At 46.0% G+C, this 26,102-nt stretch overlaps 2 protein-coding genes across 3 annotated transcripts; one reads left to right on the top strand and one right to left on the bottom strand.

The window, feature by feature from the left end:
- The first annotated feature begins 482 nt into the window (after nucleotides 1–482).
- On the top strand, nucleotides 483–1,971 carry LOC102913749 (N-sulfoglucosamine sulfohydrolase). Its single transcript, XM_076543881.1, has 2 exons — nucleotides 483–668; nucleotides 933–1,971. Exon 2 carries the CDS (start codon nucleotides 1,097–1,099, stop codon nucleotides 1,490–1,492), a length of 396 nt encoding a protein of 131 aa, XP_076399996.1. The 5' UTR covers nucleotides 483–668; nucleotides 933–1,096; the 3' UTR covers nucleotides 1,493–1,971.
- A 671-nt stretch (nucleotides 1,972–2,642) lies between these two features.
- On the bottom strand, nucleotides 2,643–26,102 carry LOC121831600 (caspase recruitment domain-containing protein 14-like). Of its 2 annotated transcripts, XM_076543879.1 has the most exons (5): nucleotides 24,560–26,102; nucleotides 6,478–6,651; nucleotides 4,699–4,820; nucleotides 4,065–4,180; nucleotides 2,643–3,483 (listed from the first exon to the last, which is right to left on the bottom strand). In XM_076543879.1, the coding sequence occupies exons 2-5, from the start codon at nucleotides 6,638–6,640 to the stop codon at nucleotides 3,276–3,278; spliced, it is 609 nt and encodes a 202-aa protein (XP_076399994.1). In that variant the 5' UTR covers nucleotides 6,641–6,651; nucleotides 24,560–26,102; the 3' UTR covers nucleotides 2,643–3,275. The 2 variants fall into 2 exon arrangements, with proteins under 2 accessions (XP_076399994.1, XP_076399995.1); XM_076543880.1 differs by lacking the exons at nucleotides 4,699–4,820; nucleotides 6,478–6,651.

The raw sequence follows: 26,102 nt of genomic DNA, 5'->3' as shown, positions 1-26,102 counted from the left end.
TGGCAGGACCAACCTATACTGGCCTGGCACAGCCGAACCTTTGTTGGTGTCATCCCCAGAGCACCCACAACGTTGGGGCCAGGTCAGCGAGGCGTATGTGAGCCTTCTAGGTATGGCTGTCTGTCGGTCTGTCTGTCTGTCTGTGTCATGGGCGGGGATAGGAGAAGCCAACGTTCAGTGGGACTGCCCTGGGTCAGATGCTGGAGTGCTCCCTGACATAGGTAGTGCTCCACCACCTGGGCGAGGATGAGATGACCTCCTCCATTTCGTGATGAGAATAAGTCACCTGGGAGGCCTGTTCCTGTCATGTCAACACCCTGAGTGTCTGGTGGGGTCCCAGGTGGTACTAATGGGCTGTGGGTTACCCACTGGAGAACCAGTGTGGCATCTCCCTTTTCCTCAGGATCCAGCGTATGTCATGAAACTCCGTTCTGAGGGCCCGGTTCTCTAGCCCCACGCCATGAATGAGCAAACATGACCGCGGGTGTGGGAAACGGAGGGGCAGAGTTCAGCCAGGCCTGGCAGAAGCTTTCTGTGCCAGCCCATTGCTTGGAGAGCCTCTGTGTTCTCAGGGGTTATGAGACAGGCTCCCTCTGGCATGCACCCACCTCTCCATGTGACCACAAACCATGAGTGAGGGAACCTTGTGACCGACCCAGAGTGACTAGGTGAGCCCTCCTGACCCAGGGTTCTTCTGGTCCAGAGGATTTTCGCAGGTCCCTAGATCTCAGCAAGCCAGGGCCTCTGGTTATGCCATTAATGGCTTCACAGGCCAGGGGTGACCAGTGATGAGGTGCGGCCCAAAGTAGTCCCTCGCCACTGCTGATCTGCCCTGCAGGGTGCCCATGGGATTTCCAGAGAGGCTCAGGTTCACCCCTTTTGAATGGCTCCGAGTCCCTCAGCGACCCCTGCTGAGAGTTATTTCTTTGCAGACCTCACCCCCACCGTCCTGGACTGGTTCAACGTTCCATATCCCAGCTATGCCATCTTTGGTTCAAAGACGATCCAGCTCACAGGCCGATCCCTGCTGCCAGCGCTGGAGGCAGAGCCCCCTTGGGCCACTGTCTTCAGTAGCCAGAGCCACCACGAGGTCACCATGTCCTACCCCATGCGCTCGGTACACCACCAGAACTTCCGCCTCATTCACAACCTCAGCTTCAAGATGCCATTTCCCATCGACCAAGATTTCTATGTCTCGCCGACCTTCCAGGACCTCCTGAACCGAACCACAGCTGGCCAGCCCACGGGCTGGTACAAGGATCTCCACCATTACTACTACCGGGAACGCTGGGAACTCTACGATGTCAGCCGGGACCCTCGAGAGACACAGAACCTGGCCGCTGACCCACACTTCTCGCAAGTACTGGAGATGCTGAAAGCCCAGCTGGCCAAATGGCAGTGGGAGACGCATGACCCCTGGGTGTGCGCCCCTGACGGGGTCCTGGAGGAAAAGCTCACACCGCAGTGCCGACCTCTTCACAACGAGCTCTGACAGTCCCCGGGGCACTTGGCAGCCTGCACTCAGGCACAAGGAGGGACCAATGGAGGCAGCGCCCACAGCCCCACCCTCCACACACCCATCTATGATGTGGGATGCCGCTCCTGCCTCGGGAGAGGACGTTCAGGCATGCACTCCCCATGTTGCCACCACACCAGAAACACTGCTGTCCTCACGTCTGCGTGACCTGACCGAGGAGCTGTAGGGGAAACTTGGGCAGAATCCCAAATTTGACCTGCGGATGGAGGGGTGAGGTCTGAGAGTTTGAAGCCCTGGTGTCTGGAACCCAGGGATGTTTTCAAGCCCTTCAGTCTAAGAGGAGCCCAGGGCTTGTGTGTGCCTCGTGGGCGGCGGGCAGACCACACTGACGACTTTAACCAGCCGTGGCGTAGAGGAAGCCTTTGGGAGGCCCTGGGCTTGCTTTCCCCTTCATTCTAATACAGGCTTAGCCAGAAATCTCACTGGTGCTCGGAGGTGATGAGTTTGATCATGTGGTCCTTCTGGGCTCAGCTTGTCCTTTCTGAGGGTGACTGAGGACAGGGTGTCCCTCTTTGCCTTTCGTTCTCTCTCTTTGAGTGACACCAAGCTGCTGGCCCCAGCCTTCCCCTTCCTCCACCTGCCAAGGGTCAGAAGCACAGCCTGCAAACCTAGGAGACTGTGGGAGCCCGTCCTTGGGTCCTGGTGCTTTACCCAGCAGGTCCGCATAGAGGATGATCAGGACCACGGGCCTGAGTGCAGGTGTCTGAGATGCTCTGCACTTGGCTGTGCTGGGGAGGAGGTCTTTTGCTCCACCCCTTGGCGTCTCTATAAAAACCCTGGGGCAGAGACAGTCGGGGCCCGTTGGAAAAGGTTCCAGGCCCTCTTGAGGCTATCCTTTATTTTCTATCTGTTTATCTCGGCAATATTCTCCACAATAAATCCTTCTAATATTTCCTGCTGATTGCACTCAAGAAAACTCTGGGGAACTGTGGGGGTGGTGGGTAAACGCCCCATAGGAGAGAGTCTGTCCCCATTGTCCCTATCAACTCCATCCTGGGAGGCAGAGAGAGCCAGGGGTTCTAGCATCGGTAACGCTTTTTACAATAGTGTAATAGTACACAGAACTTGATAGTAGCAGACGAGATCTTAGGCACTGAGACTCAAATACCCTGTCAAAATGATTCATTTATGGCTAGGTGATGGCATCACCCGAGCGGGGTGTGATGCACTCCGGGAAGGACCAGAGAGTAATGTCAGTTTGAGAGGAAGTTCTCTCGGGAAGAGTCCACTGGCTCTGTCCAGGACATCTACCAGAGCAACCTGGTGTTTGGGGCTGGGCGTGAGGCCATGAGTCTAAGAGCAACTCAAGTCTGGGTGCCATGGCAACCTTGTCTGCAGGTGTCTGGCAGCACTGGCTGTTAGCTGTGCTGAGTTAGCCATGCCCTCAGTGCCCGGAGTCTGTGCCCCTGCCCTGGGCAGGGATGGCTGTTCCAGTGGGCTTGCAAGATTCCTTTGGCATCGAAAATGTAAAAGGAGGGGACAGTCCCCTCGAAGCTATTCCCGTTATCCCAGGAGGTTGGGGCACTCGCACTGAGCCCGTCTTAGGAAGGACCTCCACATGGCAGAATGTTCTCCAGTCTTCCAGCAGCCCAGGCCATGCTGTGTGAAGGTGGCGTCATCATTTACACTCTGGCTGCTGTGAGCACATCGTGAGTTCGGACCCTGACCAGAGAAGGAAGTGGGGTTGTTTGCAGACAGACACATGGAGGTCACCACAGTCCTAAGCCAGGTTGGGGCTTCAGCAGGGGCTCTGCTCCGTCCACACCACTTTCTTCTGCTCATCTGCAATGGCCAGGCGCACACAGCTGAGCAGGCTGTCCAGGTCACTCCAGTTGTCAGAGGCCAGGCTGCTGTATAGACAGGGCACTCTGTCCAATTCCCCCTCCTCCTGCCGTGCCGCCTCCAGGAGCTGCTCCTCCGAGGTGCCAAGCCGCTGCAGGCCCTTCCTGCAAAGCAGAGACGGTCAGCCCAAAGACAGCAAGGTAGCCAGGAAAGCACACCATTGGGCTTTCCAGGAGAGCACTGTAGGGTCCAGGCCAGAGTCAGTAGACGATTCAGCATGCATCAAAATGCCCTTGGGCACAAGCATGGGAGTCCTACCCAGGGAAGCTCAGAAAGAGGCCAGGACTGGACTGCAAGTGGCATGCACTGATGGGGTGTGCAGAGCTTATCCACTTCCCAAAGGATCCAGGCAGCAGGATGTGTTTGTCTGAGCCACATACCAAGTGATGGGGGGTGGGATCAGCACAAATTAGGCTTCAAGAGCCTCAGGCACTGTGTAGCTTTAGCCTGCTGGAGCAGGAGAAGGGTTTTCAAGCTGGACCTCTGGCCTGAGGATGTGAGGCCATCACTGCAGGCTGGAATAGAAAGAGCTCTAGCGTGTTCCAGAGGCGTCTGCCAAGCTTTTCCAGAGCTCAGGCCCCTGTTTGGACCCTGCTGCCCAGCTCCACTGCCCAGCTCCACTGCCCAGCTCCACTGCCCAGCTCCACTGCCCAGCTCCACTGCCCAGCCCTCAGCAAGCACCTACCTGAGTCTCTTTGCTGTCTTCTCATTGACAGAAACATGGATGATGATGGGGAAGATGTCCATCCTGTGCAGGACACGGACACTGTCCAGCCGGACATCCAGCAGGGCGTGGGTGCTCTTTGGGAGGACATAGAGAAGCAAGTTAAGCTCATGGGCCTCAGGTCTGGGAGGAAGCGAGACTAACCCCATGCAGCAGAGAGCAGGGCTGTTTAGAAGAGCCCTGAATAGAGGACACTTGGCATGCACCAGGGCGCCCTCTGTAGCTCTTAAAGGGTGATGTCCATTTGATTTGACCCTGGCAAAATCTGGGATTGCAAACCTTTGACACTGAGATAGATTTTGCATGGAGTGTAAACCCTAAGAATCAGATAATGCAGGGGAGATGGCTCAGCCATTAACTGCACTGGCTGCTCTTCCAGAGGACCTGGGTTCAATTCTCAGCATCCACATGGTGGCTCACACCTGTCTGTGACTCCAGTTCTAGGGCATCTGACTCCCTCATACAGATACATATGCAACACACCAATGCACATAAAAAACCAGACAACGCCAGCTGTCACCTTCCATGGTATGTGTGTTGACAAGCCTGGGCAGGAGCTGCCACCCCCAGAGTAGCCTTTTAACCCTTCCCTTACCGTATTCATGAGGGACTCCACAGCATGCCGGGTGACCCAGTGGTGGTCACCTATCGACTCTCCCTCCTGGATGATATCTCCTCTCTGGCTCCAGGTGACATACTCCTCTTGGCTCAAGTACTCTGGTGGTGACATTGGATGGAGTGGTCATACACTGGGATCCTGAGGGAGCCCTGATAAGCATCCCACACTGGAGGTCTCCCACCATATTCAGTGACCATGTAGAAACCTACCCTGCCTCCTACCAGAAACCCTGAGCCAGGAGCATGGCATGTGTGGAATGTGAGGTTGGGGGAAGGATAGATGGAGGGATGGACCCATAGATAGGCAGACAGATAGACAAGTGGACAATGCTCAACATCACTTCCAAGCTCCAAACATATAGGTGGATCCAACTCCTAACACTGAGGATTCCCACCAGTCCTTTAAATCACTTTTTCCACCCAGCATGGTCCTGGCCCCAGGGGATACTGGGAAGTGTTTGGGGCAATTTTCCATTGTGTGCATATTGTCAAACATCCTACAGTGCTCAGGACAGCTACAAAATAGAGAATGGCAGCCTCTGATGGCCTGGTGCTGAGGCTGAGAACCCATCTAGACCTCCTGAGCAGCTCTCCCGGTCCCAGCTTGGTCAGAACGGCCCTGCCCTCTTCCTAGCCTTTGTCTGCCTATCAAGGCAGCCCAGCTGTATCCATCTCAGGAGTCCCCTCCCCCACCACCACTGCAGCATTGCTGGGATCCTGGGCCCCCAAGTTCCAGCAGTTGAGCACATCCCCTGGCCAGGCCTTCTTCAGCCATCTTCCACCCTGCTTTCAAGAAAGGTGCTCAAATGTCAAGCCTCAGAGAACTTCCCCGCTTTCAAAACTCAGGGTTTTTATCAACTGGACTCCTGGCCTCCACTCTCCTTGGCCACCAGAGCAGTGGCTCAAGCCCAGTGTTCCGTGTGCCTTTGTACATGCTGGCTGGCCAGTTGGACCACCTCGCTGCCTCCAGTCACCACCTCCCTTCTGCCCCCTGCTGGCTGGCCCTTCATCTCCCACATTATCACCCCCTCTCTCTGGGCATGTGCAGAGCACACAGTCTGGGTTGCTCTGTCCCACTGGTCTGCACCAACTGCACCCAGGTGACCATTTCGAGAGGAACTCAAGGGCTCCCAGGGCCTCTGGGAGTCAGTTTCTCCCACTTTCCCATGGAGGCTGGCCGAGGGAGGTGCTCAATGGAGGGGCATCATGGATGGTGCCCGCTTCCTTCTCTCCTCTGGATGTCAAGAGGGTAGGATGGACACTGTCACCCCACACAGTGACCCACCCATGTCAGTCAGCCTTTCCTGAGCCTGTGGGCCTGGGGATTAGAAGGCACTTCCATAAAGCTGCCTGGTGGCTGGTAGCAAATGGATAGAACCGTCCAGCCATACTACCCTGCTAAGTCCATCCTGTTTTCAATAATGACCCACCCCACTAATGCCCATCAGAACTCAGAATGGACTGACTTTCTTGGAAATTGGGTTTTTCCATGAGACAGTTCTGGGCTACAATAGACCCTAAGGAGGCCGTGTGTAGATATAGACATACAGAAGGAAAAAGAGCAGGAGTGACCAAAGCCAAGATGGGTGGGGACCTCCTGCACCCCTGAGGCCAGACAACTAGGGAAACATGAGACAATCCTCACCCTTCAATGTCCCAGCTTGTGGCCCTCTGTTCTGATATGGAACACAGGGTCACCTGCTCTCTGCTGACCCAAGACGGACAACCTCTGGCCATGGGACCGAGGAGTGCATACCTGCCGGACACTGCTTAAAGCCTCGGAGGAGGCAGAGCTTTTTACTCAGGATCTTCCCAACTACTCTGGGCACGAAGAGCACAGGCCGGGGCCGGGCAGGCCTGTGGGGGTGCACCAGGGTGTATGGGGCCAGGGTGAAGCAGTTCTCTGCCCAGAAGCACATGCTGGAGCCACCTGTGGAGGAGAGGCTATTAGCTCTGCCCCCTGTGTCCCCGCCCCTGGGGAGGGCGGACTGACATAGGACATTCTCAGCTTCTCTGCCGCTAACTATGAGTGCTGGTCCCGCTGACCGGATGACCACAGAGATGGCAGCTCTTCAGGATGAGCCTCTGACTGTGAGAGAAGCCTGGTAGGATGTTGGGGCCCTGTCTCTCACCCAAGCCCTCCCTCTCCTCCCTCATCCTTTTCTCCCTCTTTCCCCATCGACCCAGCCCTGTCTTTCACTCAGCCCTGCCCCTGAAGCCACAGGGTCCTCAGCCTCCTCCCTGCTGGACCGTTTGCTTCTCTTCTGGATTAGTTATGGTGTGCCTCTCCAACATCAATCTCATTTTTATAAACTTATTTTATTTTATGTGTATGAGTGTTTTACGTGTGTGTGTGTGTGAGTGTGTGTGTGTGTGTGTGTGTGTGTGTGTGTGTGTGTGTGTGTACTAATGTTTGCAGAGGCCAGAAGATAGCATTGGATCCCCTGGAACTGGAGTTACAGATGGTTGTTAATGGGTCCTCTACAAGGGCAGTACGTGTCCTTAACAACCGAGCCATCTCTTGAGTCTCAGTATCCATCTTATATTATGCACCCGAAGTTTCTTGAGAGAAAGTGGACGATTTGTGTTCTACCGGATTCACTTCTGATCACCTTCATTGTGCAGCTTTGCCTGTGGGGCTGTGACGTCAGACCTCTATCATGACCTTGTCCACACTGACCACCCAGTGACCTCCCTTGTGTGACACTGGGCATCTGGTAGTTCTCACTGTTCCAAACAGACTCCTGCACATATTTGTAGCCTTTGGATAGTTCCACTGCGTCAGGTCTCAGGCATGGCCATTTAAAGGACATCAAGTATGTTGCTTAGCTGCTGTCCAGAAAGGCATGTAGACATTATGATCATATACCTCTAACTCTACTTCTTTCATTAAAGAATTGCAATGTGAGAGGCAGAGGGGTGGCAGAAGCAGGCAGAGAGGTGGAGGCAGAGGCTGAGCGGTGGCAGAGATGCGGTCTTAATAAAGAACAGAAACTGAGCTTTTACCCGCTGAGGAGTTAGTGAAAACAAGGAGATTAAGAGTTTGGAACTGGGACGCCTTTAATCCCAGCACCCGGGGAAGGAGCCATCTCCATGGGACACGACCAGAATGGATCTGAACATTCCGCCTGAGGCCAACCAAGGGCCCAGCTCGATCCTGTGAAACCCAACAACTTGAAAGTGTTGGTGAGATTACCCTACTAAACAACCTGCTCAGCTGAGATCCATTGGAGAGAGGATTCAGAATCCTACAGTCTGCAGTCTGAGGAAGCAAGATCAGCTGAGGAGTTGGCGAATGAGCAAAACGTGACCTGAGAACCCAAAAGAAGGCACCGACCAGCTACCGCACCAGATCACCAGAATCATAAGCCTACCGTACACTGACTGGGAACAGGTAAGCCCCCATCTCTGGACCAGCAGATCAGGTCTCTAGCCCCTAGGCCCTACCTATCCGAGTCCCAGGGACCAGGCAGCTACCTTTCCCTGCTCCCCCACCAAAAACAAAACAAAACGAAACAAAAAAAAACCTACGAACCTAACAACCACCCTAAGCACACACTGCACCAATTGAGAATAACTGCTCCCTGAGACAGAATCCACTAACGCTGATTGGACTAAGCTATTCCCGGAGAAACAGAGCCCAACAGTACCTATTTAACCAAGAACTCCTGGTGTACCAAGACTAAAAATTAGAACAAGAGAGGCACCTTCAGATACAGACACCGCTTACACCGAGCAGAGGAAGAGATGAGTAGATGCCAGTGCAAAAATACAGGCAACAACATAAAGACCTATGTGACAACATCAAAACCTAGCGATTCTACACCTGCAAGACCTGAATATACCAAGGCAGAAGAAGCAAAAGAAATCAATCCTAAAAATGACTTTACGAAGATGATAGAGATCCTTAAAGAGGAAATGAAAAAGTCCATTAAAGAGGAAATTAAAAATCCCCTTAAAGAAATGGAAGAAAAAACAAACAAAAAATGGGAAGAAATCAAATCAAGCCAAGAAAAAGTAATCAAACAGATGAAGGAAACAATTCAAGATTTGAAATTTGAAATTGAGACAATAAGGAAAACACAAAATGAGGGAATGCTGGAAATAGAAATCCTGACTAAATGAACAGGAGCTACAGAAACAAGCATAACCAACTGAATGCAAGAGATGGAACAGAGAATCTCTGACACTGAAGACACAATAGAGAAAATAGATTCATCAGTCAAAGAAAACACTAAAGACAAAATAGTCATAACACAAAACGTCCAAGAAATTTGGGACACCATGAAAAGACCAAACCTAAGAATAATAGGGATAGAAGAAGGAGAATACCAACTCAAAGGCACAGAAAATATATTCAACAAAATCATAGAAGAAAACTTTCTTACCTAAAGAAAGAAATACCTATGAAGATACAAGAAGCTTACAGAACACCAAATAGGCTGGATCCAAAAAAAAAAAAAAAAAAAAAAAGTCCCCTAGCCACATAATAATCAAAACACTAAACACACAGAACAAAGAAAAAATATTAAGAGCCACAAAGGAAAAAGACCAAGTAACATATAAAGGTAAACCCATCAGAATAACACCAGACTACTCAATAGAGACTATGAAAGCTAGAAGATCATGGACAAACCTCATGCAGACACTAAGAGACGACGGATGCCAACCCAGACTATTATACCCAGCAAAACTCTCAATCACCATAGGCGGAGTAAACAAAATATTCCAGGATAAAACCAGATTTAATCAATACCTGTCCACAAACCCAGCATTAGAAGGGAAAATTCAACCCAAAGAAGCTAAACACATCCATGAAAAAGCAAGCAATAGATAATCCCACACCAACATACACCACAGAAGGACAACACAACCACAAAAAATAACAGGAATTAACAATCACTGGTCATTAATATCCATCAATATCAATGGTCTCAACTCACCTATAAAAAGACACAGGCTACAGAATGGATAAGAAAACAGGACCCATCCATTTGTTGCATACAAGAAACACACCTTAACTCCAAAGACAGACACTACCTCCGAGTAAAGGGCTAGGAAAAGGCTTTCCAAGCAAATGGACCTAAGAAACAAGCTGGTGTAGCTATCCTAATATCTAATAAAATAGACTTCAAACTAAAATCAATCAAAAGAGACCAGGATGGACATTACATATTTATCACGGGAAAAATCCACCAAGATGAAGTCTCAATTCTGAACATTTATGCCCCAAATACAAAGGCACCCACATTTATAAAAGAAACACTACTAAAGCTTAAATCGCACATCAAACCCCACACATTAGTAGTGGGAGATTACAACACACCACTCTCACCAAAAGACAGATCTACCAGACTGAAACTTAACAAAGAAATAAAAGACCTAGCAGATGTTATGACTCAAATGGACTTAATAGACATCTACAGAACATTCCATCCTAATACAAAAGAATATACTTTCTTCTCAGCACTCCATGGAACCTTCTCAAAAATTGACCACATGCTTGGTCACAAAGCATATCTCAACAGACACAAAAGCATTGGAATAACCTCCTGTGTTTTATCAGAGCACCATGCATTAAAGTTAGATTTCAACAACAACAAAAATCATAGAAAGCCTACAATCTCATGGAAACTGAATAATGCCCACCTGAAACACCAATGGTTCAAGGAAGAAATAAAGAAAGAAATTAAAGAGTTCCTAGAATTCAATGAAAATGAAAGTACAACATACCTAAACTTATGGGACACTATGAAAGCAATGCTAAGAGGAAAATTCATAGCTCTAAATGCACACATAAAGAAGATGGAGAAATCTCATACCAATGAATTAACAGCACAACTGAAAGCTCTAGAACAAAAAGAAACAAACTCACCCAGGAGAAATAGACACCAGGAAATAATCAAAATGAGGGCTGAAATCAATGAAATAGAAACCAAGAGAACAATATGAAGAATCAATGAAACAAAGAGTTGGTTCTTTGAAAAAATCAACAAGACAGACAAACCCATAGCCAAATTAACCAAAAGGCAAAGAGAGAGCACCCAAATTAACAAAATCAGAAATGAAAAGGGAGACATAACAACAGACAACGAGGAAATCCACAGAACCGCCAGATCATACTTCAAAAACCTGTACTCCACAAAATTGGAAAATCTGAAAGAAATTGACAATTTTCTGGATAGATACCACATACCAAAGTTAAATCAAGACCAGATAAACTATTTAAATAGACCAATAACCCCTAAAGAAATAGAAATAGTCATTAAAAGTCTCCCAACCCACCCCCCCAAAAAAATAGCCCAGGACCAGATGGTTTCAGTGCAGAATTCTACCAGATTTTCAAAGAAGAACTTATACCAATCCTCTTCAAAGTGATCCACACAATAGAAACAGAATGAACATTACCAAACTCTTTTTATGAGGCTACAATTACCCCAATACCCAAACCACACAAAGATGCAACAAAGAAAGTAAATTTCAGACCAATCTCCCTCATGATTTTGATGCAAAAATACTCAACAAAATATTGGCAAACTGAATCCAAGAACACATAAAAAAATTATCCACCATGACCAACTAGGTTTCATCCCAGGGATGCAAGGATGGTTCAACAAATGAAAATCTGTCCATGTAATACACCATATAAACAAACTGAAAGAAAAAACCACATGATCATCTCATTAGATGCTGAAAAAGCCTTTGACAAAATCCAATACTCCTTCATGATAAAGGTCTTAGAGAGATCAGGAATAACAAGGAATATTCCTAAACACAATAAAGGCAATTTACAGTAAGCCAACAGCCAACATCAAATTAAACAGAGAGAAACTCAAAGCAATTCCACTAAAATCAGGAACAAGACAGGGCTGTACACTCTCTCCATATTTATTCAATATAGTACTTGAAGTTCTAGCTAGAGCAATAAGACAACAAAAGGAGATCAAAGGGATACAAATTGGCAAGGAAGAAGTCAAACTTTCACTATTTGCAGATGATATGATAGTATACATAAGTGACCCTAAAAATTCTACCAGGGAACTCCTACAGCTGATAAACTCCTTCAGTAAAGTGGCAGGATACAAGATCAACTCAAAAAAAAAAAATCAGTAGCCCTCCTATATACAAATGATAAAAGGGCTGAGAAAGAAATCAGAGAAACATCACGCTTTACAATAGCCACAATAATATAAGATACCTTGGGATAACACTAACTAAACAAGTGAAGGACCTTTTTGATAAGAACTTTAAATCTCTAAAGAAAGAAATTGAAGAAGATATCAGAAAATGGAAGGATCTCCCATGCTCATGGATAGGTGTAGATGTAACCAATCGTCTTATTAAATAAGAAACACAGAACCAATGTAAAAGGGAAAGCCAAGAGGTCAGAGCTCAGAGTTAAAATCTTACCCTTCCTCCTGCGGTGGTCCTAGCTTTCCGAAAAGGAGCTACTTCCTGTGTGTATGTCTTTTCATAGTCTTTTTGTTCTGCCTTCTCATTGGTTGTAAACCCAAACACGTGACTGCCTCGTCACTGTCTGTATGCCCAAGTCTTAAAGGCATATATCTCCAATGCTGGCTGTATCCCTGAACACGCAGAGATCTACCTAGCTCTTCTACCAAGTGCTGGGATTAAAGGCATGTGCCACCACTGCCACACTCTTGCTATGGCTCTAATAGCTCTGACCCCCGGGCAACTTTATTTATTAACATACAATCAAAATCACATTTAAGTACAATTAGAATACCACCACAGATAGGTAGGATTAACATAGTAAAAATGGCAATCTTACCAAAAGCAATCTACAGATTCGATGCAATCCCCATCAAAATCCCAACACAATTCTTAACAGACTTGGAAAGAAAAATACTCAACTTCATATGGAAAAACAAAAGACCCAGGATAGCCAAAAGAATCCTGTATAATAAAGCAACTTCTGGAGGCATCACCATTCCTGACCTTAAGCTCTACTATAGAGCTATAGTAATAAAAACACCTTGGTACTGGCATAAAAACCGACATATAGACCAATGGAATTGAACTGAAGATCCTGACATTAATCCACGCACATATGAGCACCCAATTTTTGACAAAGAAGCCAAAACTATACAATGGAAAAAATGGTGCTGGCATAACTGGATGTCAATATGTAAAAGATTACAAATAGATCCATATCTGTCACCACGCACAAAACTCAAGTCCAAGTGGATCAAAGACCTAAACATAAATCCAGTTACACTGAACTTGATAGAAGAGAAAGTAGGAAGTACTCTTGACCTCATTGGCACAGGAGATCACTTCCTAAATATAACACCATCAGCACAGACACTGAGAACAACAATTAATAAATGGGACCTCTTGAAACTGAGAAGCTTTTGTAGAGCAAAAGACATGGTCAATAAGACAAAAAGACAGCCTACAGAATGGGAAAAGATCTTCACCAACCCCACATCTGACAGAGGACTGATCTCCAAAGTATATAAAGAACTCAAGACACTAGACATCAAAATACTGAACAATCCAATTAAAAAATGGGCTAAAGAGCTAAACAGAGATTTCTCAAAGGAAGGATCTCAAATGGCTGAAAGATATTTAAAGAAATGCTCAACATCCTTAATCATCAGGGAAATGCAAATCAAAACAACTCTGAGATACCACCTTACACCTGTCGGAATGGCTACGATCAAAAACACTAATGACAGTCTATGTTGGAGAGGATGCGGAGCAAAGGGAACACTCCTCCACTGTTGGTGGGAGTGCAAACTTGTACAACCACTGTGGAAATCAGTATGGTGATTTCTCAGAAAATTGGGAATCGATCTACCTCAAGACCCAGCCATACAACTCTTGGGCATATACCCAAGGAATGCTCAATCATATCACAAAGATACATGCTCAACTATGTTCATAGCAGCACTATTTGTAATAGCCAGAACCTGGAAACAACCTAGATGCCCATCAACTGAGGAATGGATTAAGAAAATGTGGTACATATACACAATGGAGTACTACTCAGCAGAGAAAAACAATGACAACATGAAATTTGCAGGCAAATGGATGGAACTAGAAAATATCATCCTGAGTGAGGTAACCCAATCCCAGAAGGACAAACACAGTGTATACTCACTCACAAGTGGATACTAAATATAAAGCAAAGAACAATCAAACTGCAACCCACAGAACCAGGGAGGCTACACAGCAGGGGGGACCCTAGGATGACTGTGGCTTATAATAAGTTCTGGTTTTACTCAATTACTGGGCAAGCCTCAATGAAACATTTCACCGTTAGGATAAGAATTTATACTGTATCAAGCTGATAATAGAAAAATAAATAAATAAATAAAAATGGAGAAAAAGAAGAATTGCAATGTTAGCCTCTGCAGTAGTCACAGCAGCTTGCCTCTGCCAAAGCAATTACATTATGACCTGCTGCCAGGTCCCTTTCCACCGCCAGCTACGCAACATGTGCATGCCTTAAAAGTGCCTGCCGGGCTGAGCTCATTCTCTGCCTCGTCCCTTGCCTCTTACTCCTCTCTGTTTCTCATTCCCTCCCTCACCCCTTCTTTCCTCGCTTGCTCCTCTTCCCTTGTCTGCCTGCCTCTCTCAAGCCCCCGCTCTGACGCGGCCTTCCACTCTTCCACTCCCCCCCCAATAAACCTCTTGTACTAACCCTGTTGCCTGTGGCATGTTTGATTAGCGGCATACACCTTGGCAGGGTCCACCAAGATACCCACTTCACGCTGGGACCCTACCCACCTGCTCCGCCCACAGCAGATCCACTCTCTTCCACCTGCAGCAAATCTGCTTTCTTATTCACCGATGGCTTTGCCTTCCATTCAGTACTGTCGACTGGGTCCTTGGCAGGGCTACCCACCTCTGACCATTCCCCTGGATTTGATACTGGTCTCAGTATTCCATGGACCAGGCAGTTGGGGAACTGAGAATGAATTCTCCATTTTCTTTCTTTTTCTTTGCTCCAAAACTTGCTGTGTCTGTTTGCTCTCCCTCTCTAAATGTCCTGTCTAGGTCTGCTGCAATATGGGAGTCAGAAATGGAAAAGCCAGATTCATCTTTCTCAGCACACAGTTTTCCCTTTCTTTTAATTTATTCAACTCCTGTTTAAGATATGTGTGTGTGTGTGTGTGTGTGTGTGTGTGTGTGTGTGTGTGTGTGTGTGTGCTGTAGATATTGCTCTGTATAAATAAAATGCTGATTGGCCAGTAGCCAGGCAGGAAGTATAGGCAGGATAAGCAGAGAAGGAGAATTCTGAGAAGAGGAAGGCTGAGTCAGGAGTCACCAGCCAGCCTTCCAGGGAGCAGCATGTAAGAGGTGCACAGGTAAAGCCACAGAACACGTGGCAACATATAGATTAATAGAAATGGTCTGAGTTTAAGTGTAAGAGTTAGTTGGTGGTAGGCCTGAGCTAGTGGCCAAGCAGTTTAATTAATATAAGCTTCTGAATGATTATTTTTTAAGCGGTTGCAGGGTCCATGGGGTTGGGCAGGACTGGAGAAAACTTCAGCTACATGTATGTGTATGTATACATGTATGTGATTTGGATTTAACTATGTATAAATGTAAGCTAGCTTTAACTCTGTGTATATGTGTAGTAACTTGGATTCAACTGTGTGTTTATGTGCAGTTAATTGTTTAGAAAAACATGTTTTAAACAGCAACCACATGGCTCTCCTCCATCTTGGCTGGTGACCTCATCATGATGTAGGCAGCCATGTGGCTGGCAGCCACCTTTCACTAAGGTTAAAGAGCACACTTCTGAGTCCTAATGAGCTCTAGGTTCATTGTATTTCCTTCTGGACTAAGGAAGCAACAAGTCTCAAATATTTAGGATTGACATGCACTTTTGTATGATGATAAAAGTATATGGTTAGATTTGTTACAACATACTGTATATGTGATTTAACTCTGGTTTATATCATACTCTATATAGTGACAAAAATTTAAGGTTATAAAGATCTATTCAGATTAACAAAAGCTAACTTATGTCTTTGCCAAGTGTTCAACACCAAGCTTATAGAGAATTTAAATAAGTGGCAACATGTGTTTGATAAATAAGGTATTTGATATATAAGTTATATATTCTATAATAAAATGCCTGGTCACCTGAGAGGGCCCTTTTCCCAGAGTTGGGCATTTGGGCTGAGGCCCCCATGGCTTGTCAGGGCCAGTGTTGGCCTCTGGGCTCCCTAAGTTCCTGCTCATGGGCCACACCCCAACTCACAAGCCCCCTTTCTCCTGTTCCCATTTTTCCTAGGATCTTCTCCTTCTCACTTTTCCTTGCCTTCCTTAACAGCTTGGTTCAAACTTGTTGTTTTTACTCATGGAATGGTTATTTTGGTTTCTTTACTGAGCCTGTTGTCTATGATTAAAAGATTTCATTTTGATACTAGAAGAGCCTCAATCTAAAAATTTTAAGGCTAAACCCAACAGGAATGAAATGCAAAGTCCTAGTCTTATGAAAGCTGCTAACATATTGTAGACTGTTAGGGAAGACAATTAAATAGTCAGTCATCCTTATAAATGATCAAATTCTTTAATTGCAGTCACACTAAGCACTGCTATAATTGATTACAGGGATAAGCCTTACTTAGTCCCCTATATATGTTTTCAAATTTAAGCTTAAAACAAGTAACTAGAAGCCAAGTTTGTTTGCTCAGATATACCTAATAGATGGACAGACATCAAATGCTCAGAGATCTGCAGAATATGGCATTTAAAATGCTTAATTAAAAAGCTTTTAGTGATGGACATGCCAGCTCCTGGCAGTACCCCATTACCTCCAAAGAAGATGGATGGGCACAGAAGAACCTCCACTTGGAATTTGATTCAAATGTGGCAACTCCAGCCACTGAGCAGATACCGCCTTTCACCTCAACTACTGCCAAGACACACTCCAGGCTCTGGACAACAGGACACTGGGGAATTGTCAGCCTTGAGTTACCTAGACAAGGTAGGATCGTCCTGGTCCCCCCACAAGTTCTTACTCCACAGGAAACTCTGTTGGATCTTCTGGGGCCTGGCAGCCAAAGACTGATGCTGCCCTTAGACCTCTGCCCTCAACAAACATGGAGGGTCCTGGAGTGGCTGTCTAGGTAGCCAGCAAGTAAGTCTCTGTCATTTTTAATCACTAACTCGGGTAAAATTTATCCTTCTCAGAACTCTGGTGCTGTTTGATGACGAGGTTAGTGGTAGCTTTGTCATCTTAACAGTAGGAACCAAGGCTTCAGCTGCCGTCTCAGTTCTCTGTGTAAAATTCAGGACACAGGCCTCCCACTTCTAGGGATAATAATAAGTCTAGACACAGTTTACCTTGCTACCAAACTAAAAAAAAAACCTCACAAAACAATAACTTCTGCGATTTTTATTTCCTTTATTTAAAGGAACTTGCTTCACAGTGACTGCTGTCAGTGGTCAGTCACCTGTATCTCCTGGTGAATTAGACAGAAAAAAGGTGTTTTAAGGTGTAAAGTTTATGTGAGGATATGAAAGCTTAAGATGTGAGGATCTAAGAATGTTTTAGAGTCTAAGAAAGTAATTTAAGGTGTGCAAATGCAAGTTATAAAAGTCTGAGGATGAAAAGGCTTAAGTGCTGATAAAAAGGAAGTGATTTGAGACCCATGAAGGAATGAAACATGTTCCAGATTTCTCTCTCTCACTATGTTACTGTTCATAACTTTAACATTAACTGGTGGAATTTTGATAAACTATTAATCTAGTTCTGGCAGAGTACTAAACACCATACTACTACTACTATATGATCATAGCCACAAGCTCAGGATTTTAAATTCCCTTTGGTTGTTTTCTAATAATAGACTCAAAAGGTGCTTTTTATTGTGCTAAAAACACCTGTCACAATTTTCCAGACAGAAAAAGAGTCTGGAAAGTTAATGCTTTCAACCAGAAACATTTCTGGGCCTCCTGTTGAGGCGGGTAAGGCCAAAGCACTTGGGGGCCTTAAGCAAATAATGAGCTGCAACATGCACAGAGAGCACTCTGGCCAGAGGAAACTTGACCCATAAACTCCAAACTGGAAAATGATGATGGGCAGCCTAGAGTCAACCAAGAAATGCCACAGCAGTTAGAAGCAAATGCCTACCAAACAGCCCACACATAAATACCTCAGTCTTTTGGTTAATAAAAGAGAATGTTTGCAAACTCCCAGAATCTGTGTCATTGACTCTGTGTCTACTCACCCCCTGCCCCCAGGATCAGAGACAGTGAGACCCCAGCTGCAGAGCCAGCGACACCCTGTGACTCAAAGGCATGACTTTTTACAATGTAAATTTCAGTACAGAATATAAACAGTGGGAATGTTAATGTGTCTAAAACTTACCTCTTTTTGTAAACTCATAATTCTTGTGAGCTCAAGGGAACCAACTAGGATCCATCTTGAACAGCATTTTGCCAGGTCCAAATGGTGTCAGACAGTTCCACAGAGCCTGGACAGCAGTGGAACAACCAGCTACTTCAGGATGTAGACAGCACCCCAGCTTACTCAGGTCCCTCAAAGATGACCAATGCCCCGCAGGCCAGCAGGAAGCTGAGAACTCAGCACCCTCATTCCCACCCCACCTGCTATCCCCCTCTAACTCCCCACCTTTTTATAATAAACAAAAAGGAGGAATGTTAGCATTCAGGCATTACCTGGCCTTCCCCTTGGGGACCTCGCAGAATGTGTCATCCCTGTATGCATGCGCTTACGAGCATTCAGGCAGGTACGCTGGCCAGCCAAGTGTCCTATGGCCACTATGTCACTACATAGTCTCTGTGTGTATGTGCTACATTCACTATGTAGTCTCTGTGCCAAAAGCATGTGCTTCATCTCCCTCATAAAAGGCAGAACCCACCCACCTCCCACCTCTTCATTTCTCAGCTCTTGTCTCCAGGGGTGTCACTCTGAGTCTCTTCCTTCCCCTCCCCCAATAAACCCTCCACATGAGTGCTGTCACATGGTGTGTGTCTCTCTTTCACTTCCCAGTTTTAAGTAAACTATAACACTTTGGCTTTAATAAGGCTGGCTGTTCTGGTTGCAGGAAAAGTGGACTGGAGCTTCTGGCTCTGGTAGCTGCAACATGGTGGCTGCTAGAGTCCCAGAGAGCCACCATGGACTAAGGAGCTAAGGGCCCTGTTCTTGCAGTTCTGAGCTGTGGCACTAGGGGCAGCCAAACAGTTCAGAGAGTGATGAAGGCAGACAGCACCAGGACATCAATGTTTTGAGGAGGCAAATGACAGGAAGGAGCCGGAAGATGACAGAGTGCGGAGTGTGAGGTGGGAGCAGAGACCGAGAGAAGTCAAGGGCTGCCAGAGAGGTGCAGAGGGTGAAGAGTGAGTGCTGACCCCCCAGCTGTCACTGCAGCCCCTGAGTGTAGAATCGGAGCTCTGTAAGCCTCTGCCTTGAACGGCAAGATCAACAGCCTCCTGCCGAACGCTTGGAGTGTAAGCCTCTGATTCTCAAGGGTTAGAGCCTCAGCCTTCTGGGTTTGAGAACACACGTGAGCCTCTAGAAACCCTAACGCTGAGAGAGCCATCTCTTGTCCATCTGAGAGTTGATCCAGGCAGAGCAAGAGTAGCCCCAGGCAGCTACGTGGCAGGGCACCTCTACAGTCTTCTCACAGGGTCCCTCTGCCTCCCCCAGTGGGAACGGGAGCTTTCTGGAGGGGCTGTTCTGTATTACATCAGACAGCCATGGGGGGAGGGGAGGGGGGCTGTTCCAGCAAGTTGTCGGGTTCTTAGCCAAAGGCTCTTGCTGTCCTTGTCTCCACCAAGGGAGGGAAGGAAAGGGTCTGGTGGAGTCCTCCAGCACCACTCTTGGGTCCGAGGTCACACAATAATGGGGGGCAAACCACAAAAGTATATTAAACCAGCAGATTTTATTCCAGAATAAAAAACCAAAGGGTAGAGGGTGCGGGAAGAAAATCACTGAGCTGCAGGGCACAAAAGATTATCGGATAGCAGAGACCACAGCCAGTGTTTGGGATTCTTGGCAAAGGAGGGGGTTCTGGCCCCCTTTTTGTAGTAAAGGGGAAAGCATCAGGCATGGGGTGCATGCTAGTAGTTACATAGAAATATCTATTAAAAGTTAACTTTGGTTCAGGGAGTTGTTGGCTATAAGGAACAAGGGGGTTAAAAGTTAACCCCTGGCTGTTGACAGAGGAGCTGGCGCTAAGCAGAGAGCCGTTGTTAGACTTTAACCCTTATAGCTGTTGACTGGCAGTTTTACAATTTTATATTTCTTTATTCCTGGACCCTTCACCACAAAAACAGCCCATGGCACCACACCATCCCCTAAGGCTCATTTCTCCAGAATCTGATAAGTGGTTGAGAATGTCTTAATTACTTTTCTATTACTGTGATTTAAAAGGGCGTGTGGGTTCCAGAGAGCTTGAGGTTATGATGTTAGAGCCAGGACACAGAGGCAGTGGCTGAGAGCTCACATCGTGATGTGAACGCAGGAGGCAGAGAGAACACTGGGAGTAGAATGGGCTTTTCAAACCTCAAAGCTGCCCCCAGTGACATGCCTCCTCCAAAAATGCCACACTTCCTACTCCTTCCCAAACAGTTCTGAGAGGGCCAGGTAAATATCATGACAGGCTCCTAATAATTCAGTTAAGAACTAGGCCTCAGTTCTTGCCCCTTGAAACTAAACAAGACCTGGACTTGTTTCTGAAGAGGACATGGGCAAAGGGCGACCACTTGCCAATGGTGAGGACATGAGAACTGCGAGGACTAGGCCTGGGCCAATCCCATTACCTTAGGTCAATAACCAAATAAGGATGAAACCAGGGACTGTCCAGACTTGCCCAAGAACATAAAGGCTACAGTCTTAGCCAACCCGTTAGCCCTGACCAATCAGAGCCCGCAGTTCCTTCCCAGCGTCTGCCCTCACCAATTGCAGCCACAACTTTGAGGCACCTGTGTTTCTGAGTTTCCTGAGCAGCACTGGAGAACTGGCTTTAGGTGTGTTGGCTCGGGGTACACCACCCCAAAATGTGATGGTAGGAGATAATTTGCCACCCCAAAACACACTTCTTAGGCGTGGCTTCAGTTTGTTCTAAGAATCTTATGGTGTGAGAAGCAGAACTTGCTTTTCTTTTTCTTCCTTTCCCTTTTTCTTTTTGGCTTTTCAAGACCAGTTTTCTCTGTGTAGCCCTGGCTGTCCTGGAACTCACCATGTAGGCCAGGTTGGCGTTGAACTCAGCCATTTACCTGCCTCCAGAGTGCTGGGATTAAAGGAATGTGCCACCACTGTTGGTTAAGGGGCAGCACTCGTGGCTGGTGGAGGAGAGTGCTGGATGTATCAGTGACGGAAGAGTCATGAGCCAGTTACCTTTCTAGAGCTTTATTGGGAGAGAGAGGGTGAGGGGCGAATATGGAAGGAGAGAGTGAGGAAAGAGAGAGGGCACAGAGGGCATGCCCGCTTTTTAGGCTGGGACACCGTCGCAGGTTGGTGACATAATTAAGGACATAATCCTCACAACCACACCCAGTGTGAGAAGCAGAACTTTCTTTTCTGTTGTTGTTTGTTTGTTTTTCCAGGCAGGCTGTCTCTGTGTACCCCTGGCTGTCCTGGCACTCACTCTGTAGACCAGACTGGTCTCAAAGTCAGAGATCTGCCTGCTTCTGCCTATGGAATGCTGGGATTAAAGACCTGTGGGATTAAAAACCACCCCAGTCCCCAGGAGAGAAGCTGAACTTTCTTAAAAGAAATTTACATCTGTCTAGAAAGGACAGAGGGCTGGGGCAGACAGCATTGGTTACCCATGAAAACATTTGCACAATACCACCACCTTGTCCAGCTCCCAAGCCAGGAAGGTCCTCTTGCTCTCAGCACCCTGTGGTCCCAACCCTGAGCCTCTGCTCTTTCCTGTAGCTCAGGTTGGCCCTAAAACCTCCAGCGCCCATTCTTCTCCATGTTTGTGGGATTCCCTCAAACATAAACATGCATGGTTGCTCTTGTGTTGCTCTTTGCTTGTGTTGGGTCCTGGAGTTGCACAAATAACGGGAACAGACCACTGAAGTCTATTAATCAGAAACAACTTTATTCAAAAACACCGTGGGGGCGGTGCTTCTAACTAGTTAGAACTACAGAGAATTATTTGACTCTGTGGCCCCGAGAAAGGGCTACAAGCTTCTTTGTTCAAGACAGGATTTCTCTGTGTAGCTTTTGGAGTCTATCCTGGAACTCTGTAGACCAGGGTGAGACTTACTGTTGCTTAAAAGTTCTTACTAATAAAAACAAACCTGGAGCCAGGTATTGGGGTGAATGCTGGAAGATCAGAGAAGCAGAACAAGTCACAGCTACCTCGCCTTGGCAGTTCCTCAGCTGATTTTGTTTTCTCAGACTGGAAGCCTCTCAGTCTTCTTCCAGAATGGCTCTCAGCTGAACTGCTGCTCAAAAGCCTAAAAGCTTAACCAGCCAAATGCTTCTAGTTTCTGGTCTTCACACCTTATATACCTTTCCACTTTCTGTCATCACTCCCTGGGATTAAAGGCTCACTTTCTGGGATTAAAGGCGTGTGTCACCATGCCTGGCCTTTCCAATGTGGCCTTGAACTCACAGAGATCCAGAGGCATTTCTGCCTCGGGAATTATAGGATTAAAGGCGTGTGCTACCACTGCCTAACCTCTATATTTAATATTGTGGCTGTTTTGTCTCTGACCCCAGATAAGTTTATTAGAGTGCATAGTATTTTGGGGAACACAATACCACCACATTTCCCCTTTTTTGTCTAAAATTAAAAAAAAAAAAGCTTATAACTAATACAAGAAAAACTATCCAATAAGTATATGCAATATATACAGTCAAGAATTACATTAACGATGTCTAGTCCATTAACATTTGACAGATTCAGATAAAAACCCCATTATATATATTAACAATGTTCAGTTCAGTAACATTTGATAAACTCAAAAAAATTTCATTACTTATCCTATTTAAAACAAGTAGTTCCTTTTTAGAGGTAGATTCAAAAATTGACCTTTTTAAATGTTAGGGGATAAGTAATGAATTGATTATATGAAATTTAGCATACATAGCATGTATATAAATATGATTTTGTATACATTAGAGAATTTGATCATTTATGATGATCAAGTTTTAATTAGTATCCTGAAAATTATCTTTAATAGCTTATAGCTTAAGTACAACTTATCCTTAACAGTTTACAGTTTCGGTCGGCCAATCAATCAATAAGTTTTATTTCTTTTTCTTTTCTTTTTTTTTTTTAAAAGATTTATTTATTTATTTTGTATACAGCATGTATGACTACAGGTCAGAAGAGGACACCAGATCTCATTACAGATGGTTGTGAGCCACCATGTGGCTGCTGGGAATTGAACTCAGGACCTCTGGAAGAGCAGTCAGTGCTCTTAACCTCTGAGCCATCTCTCCAGCCAAGTTTTATTTCTTAATTATCTTTAATTAAAGTAAACTTATTCTTAACAATTTATAAGTTAGCTGCCCTTATAAGCTTAGAACTTTGGTTTTATACCCGTCAGTTTAGCCTTAAAAATATTAAGTTTGTACTGAAATTTTTTTAATATAGAAACAGGAACTCTTATTCAAAAATATAGTACATGAGGAGAGTAACAATTTAATAAATCCTCTAAGGTGTATCATGAAATGAGATAAGCACAGTAAATTTACAGGCCCAAACTAAAACAAAGGAGGAGGGATTTTTTTTTTTTGTAGCAGTTGCAGCCTGTTTGTCCAGTCTGTATCAAGCCAGATAGCCATGCCACCAGGCATGGCAAGGTGAGGAGAAGGGTGGAGCCCAAGTGAGCTGAGATGCAGATAGCAGATAGTTAGGTTCAGAGAGAAGAAGGCAGATGTTTAGGATTCCGACCCCCAAACATCTTCAGGGGTCTGATGAATCCATACAGGTCGTAGTAGGGCGTCCCCTAACCAGGACCTGTTTTTTTGAAATGGGTTAACTGAAGTTCTTGTACTTGGCCAAGATTTTTGTAAATTACCAAGAACTTAATAGTCAACCCAGAAAAAAGAAAGAGAGAGAAAGAGACACTTTTTTAGGAGAGCTGGGAGTTGCCATTAGTTTTTAAATGGGCACTGGCTGTGAGGCTTGCATTGATTTAAATGAAGGCTGCTGGAGCGGAGCTCCTAGTTAGCTGCAGGGTAAGTTTAGGGCTCAAGTTAACCCTTAGATTCCAGTAGTTTTAGCAAAAAAGGCTGTTTGTAGCAGGACGCTGCTGCTACTATGGAGAACATAGTGAACTTCATTAGCTCTGGTTTATGCTCTCAGGAGGTCTGGTAGTGTGAGAATATTGTGTTACCTCCTTGTAAGACCCTGAATGAAGTAACGGCAGGTTTCTCCCTAAAAGGGAGGGGTTAGAATCTCTGCCGCTTATCATATTCTGATGGTAAATCAATTTCATAAGGTTGGTGGCTTTTAGGGGTCTCCTAAATCTTTCCTTACATTTTTTAGGGGGGGGGCTTTATGGAATTAAGATAGTCTTTGCTTCCTTATCTAAGCCTGTAAACAGACTAGAGCTGACTGAAATGCCTTTCGTCGTAAGCCTGTGTCCTGTAATTTCTATCAAAAACTGATTCTCTTTTGACTCGTTCTGACTCATGGTGCAAGAAGGATTTTTTTTTTTCTTTTTTTTTTCGAGACAGGGTTTCTTTGTGTAGCTTTGTGCCTTTCCTGGATCGCACTCTGTAGACCAGGCTAGCCTCGAACTCACAGAGATCCTCACAGATCCTGTGGCTCTGCCTCCCGAGTGCTGAGATTAAAGGCGTGCGCCACCACCGCCCGTCCGCAAGAAGGATTCTTAATAGGGAAGGGAGATATTCAACTACTCACCACAAAGAGGCCTGGGGTTCCTCCTGGTCTGCAGCACCTTTGGTGAGGTCCGTCGGTAGCTGGCACTTCAGGGGTCACCTTTACGACTCCCCGGAGAGACTGCCTCGTCTCTGGACAGCCTCTGCCAAGCACACCACTGCTTTTTGAGTGTGTTTGTGTTGTGCCCAGATCGTGACCCCTAGAGAGACCACCAAAGACGAGCATGCCGGAATGCAAAAGCAAGGTTTAATTCTGGATATCCAAAAGCAATACAAGCCTAGGCAGGGACTTCGTCCAATACATCCAACGCAGTGGAAGCTGGAGGAAGCGCCCACCTGTCTGCAAGCTCAGTTTTTAAAGGGAAAAGTCACAGGGTTACATCATTTAGGGGTGCTAGTACAGGTATAATTCTGATTGGCTCGCTTCTAGGGACTTCTAGAAATTACTTCTAAGGGAGTGGTTGCCCGCCACCATTTCTCATTGGCTGCCCTCAGGTGGGGGCATTTCTGTGGTCAGTTACCCTGGAAACCAGGGAGAGGACATTCCATAGTCTGGCAGGCATTACCTCGTGACTATCTTGTGACTCTGTACTTTTACACTTCCTGGTTTCTGGAATCTGAACTGACTGGTTTCAGTAACTAATGGCCTATTCCTAAAAGGAGAAATCTTAGGCCTTAGTTTTTGGGTGAAAGCATTTTGGTCTTATTTCTAAGATGGCTTATTTTGGTCTCACATTTCCCCCTTCTCATGTGCCTAATGGAACCCAATCATGGGTTTTGGACAGTTAGTTCCTAAGTATCCCTCTCTAATAATGGCCATGTATAGTTAGCCATCTTGTCTCTATGCCAGGGAGTTTCATTTTGACTTAGCATTTCAGCCTTTTCTGAACAGGGAACATGGGTGATGTATTCTCTTCTGGAACTGCTTCGAGCTGGCATTGGGGTGCCGCTGTCAGGGGCCCACAGAAGGCTGAAAAGCCAGTCAAAGACTGGGCAAGGGGGCATTTGTCAGAAGCATGTAGCTGCCTGACCCCATAGGGACAGGGAAGAACCATGTTAGCTGGGCTGGTCCACATCAGCTTTTAGCAAGTCTGGAGCTCACAGTCGTCTAGAGCACACAGTCGTCTGGAGCAGTGGAGTCAGCAACTGAAACCTGGAGGTGACTGCCAGTCAAATGGAAATCTGTTGAGACAAATTTAAACTAGGAACAGAAGTTAAAATTTATGAACTTATTTGGAACCCTTAGGTCCATACCCTTAGTAATGGGAAAATCAGTAGTCCCAAGACCAGGAGAGAGGAAAAATACCATCTTTAGGAATACTTATCTGGGGTCCTTTTAACCTCTGTGAAATGGGTCTAGGTTTTTATGGCTCTTTTGATCCTTTGAGGCCTACTTACAAAATGACATAAAAGTTTTAGATACATTAGTATTACCAATCTGTACTGAAATTCATATTGTAGACAAAGCAGGTAATGGGTATCTTGTAAAACAGCAGAAGTGGACTCATACCTTTGAGTCCCAACAAGTTACATTTAAATATGACATCTAAAACAAATACAAAATA

This window comes from Peromyscus maniculatus, chromosome 8, assembly GCF_049852395.1.
Source record: "Peromyscus maniculatus bairdii isolate BWxNUB_F1_BW_parent chromosome 8, HU_Pman_BW_mat_3.1, whole genome shotgun sequence".
Classification (NCBI taxonomy): domain Eukaryota; kingdom Metazoa; phylum Chordata; class Mammalia; order Rodentia; family Cricetidae; genus Peromyscus; species Peromyscus maniculatus.
The sequence above is the reverse complement of the archived record's forward strand: the minus strand, read 5'-3'. Positions and strand labels throughout refer to the sequence as shown.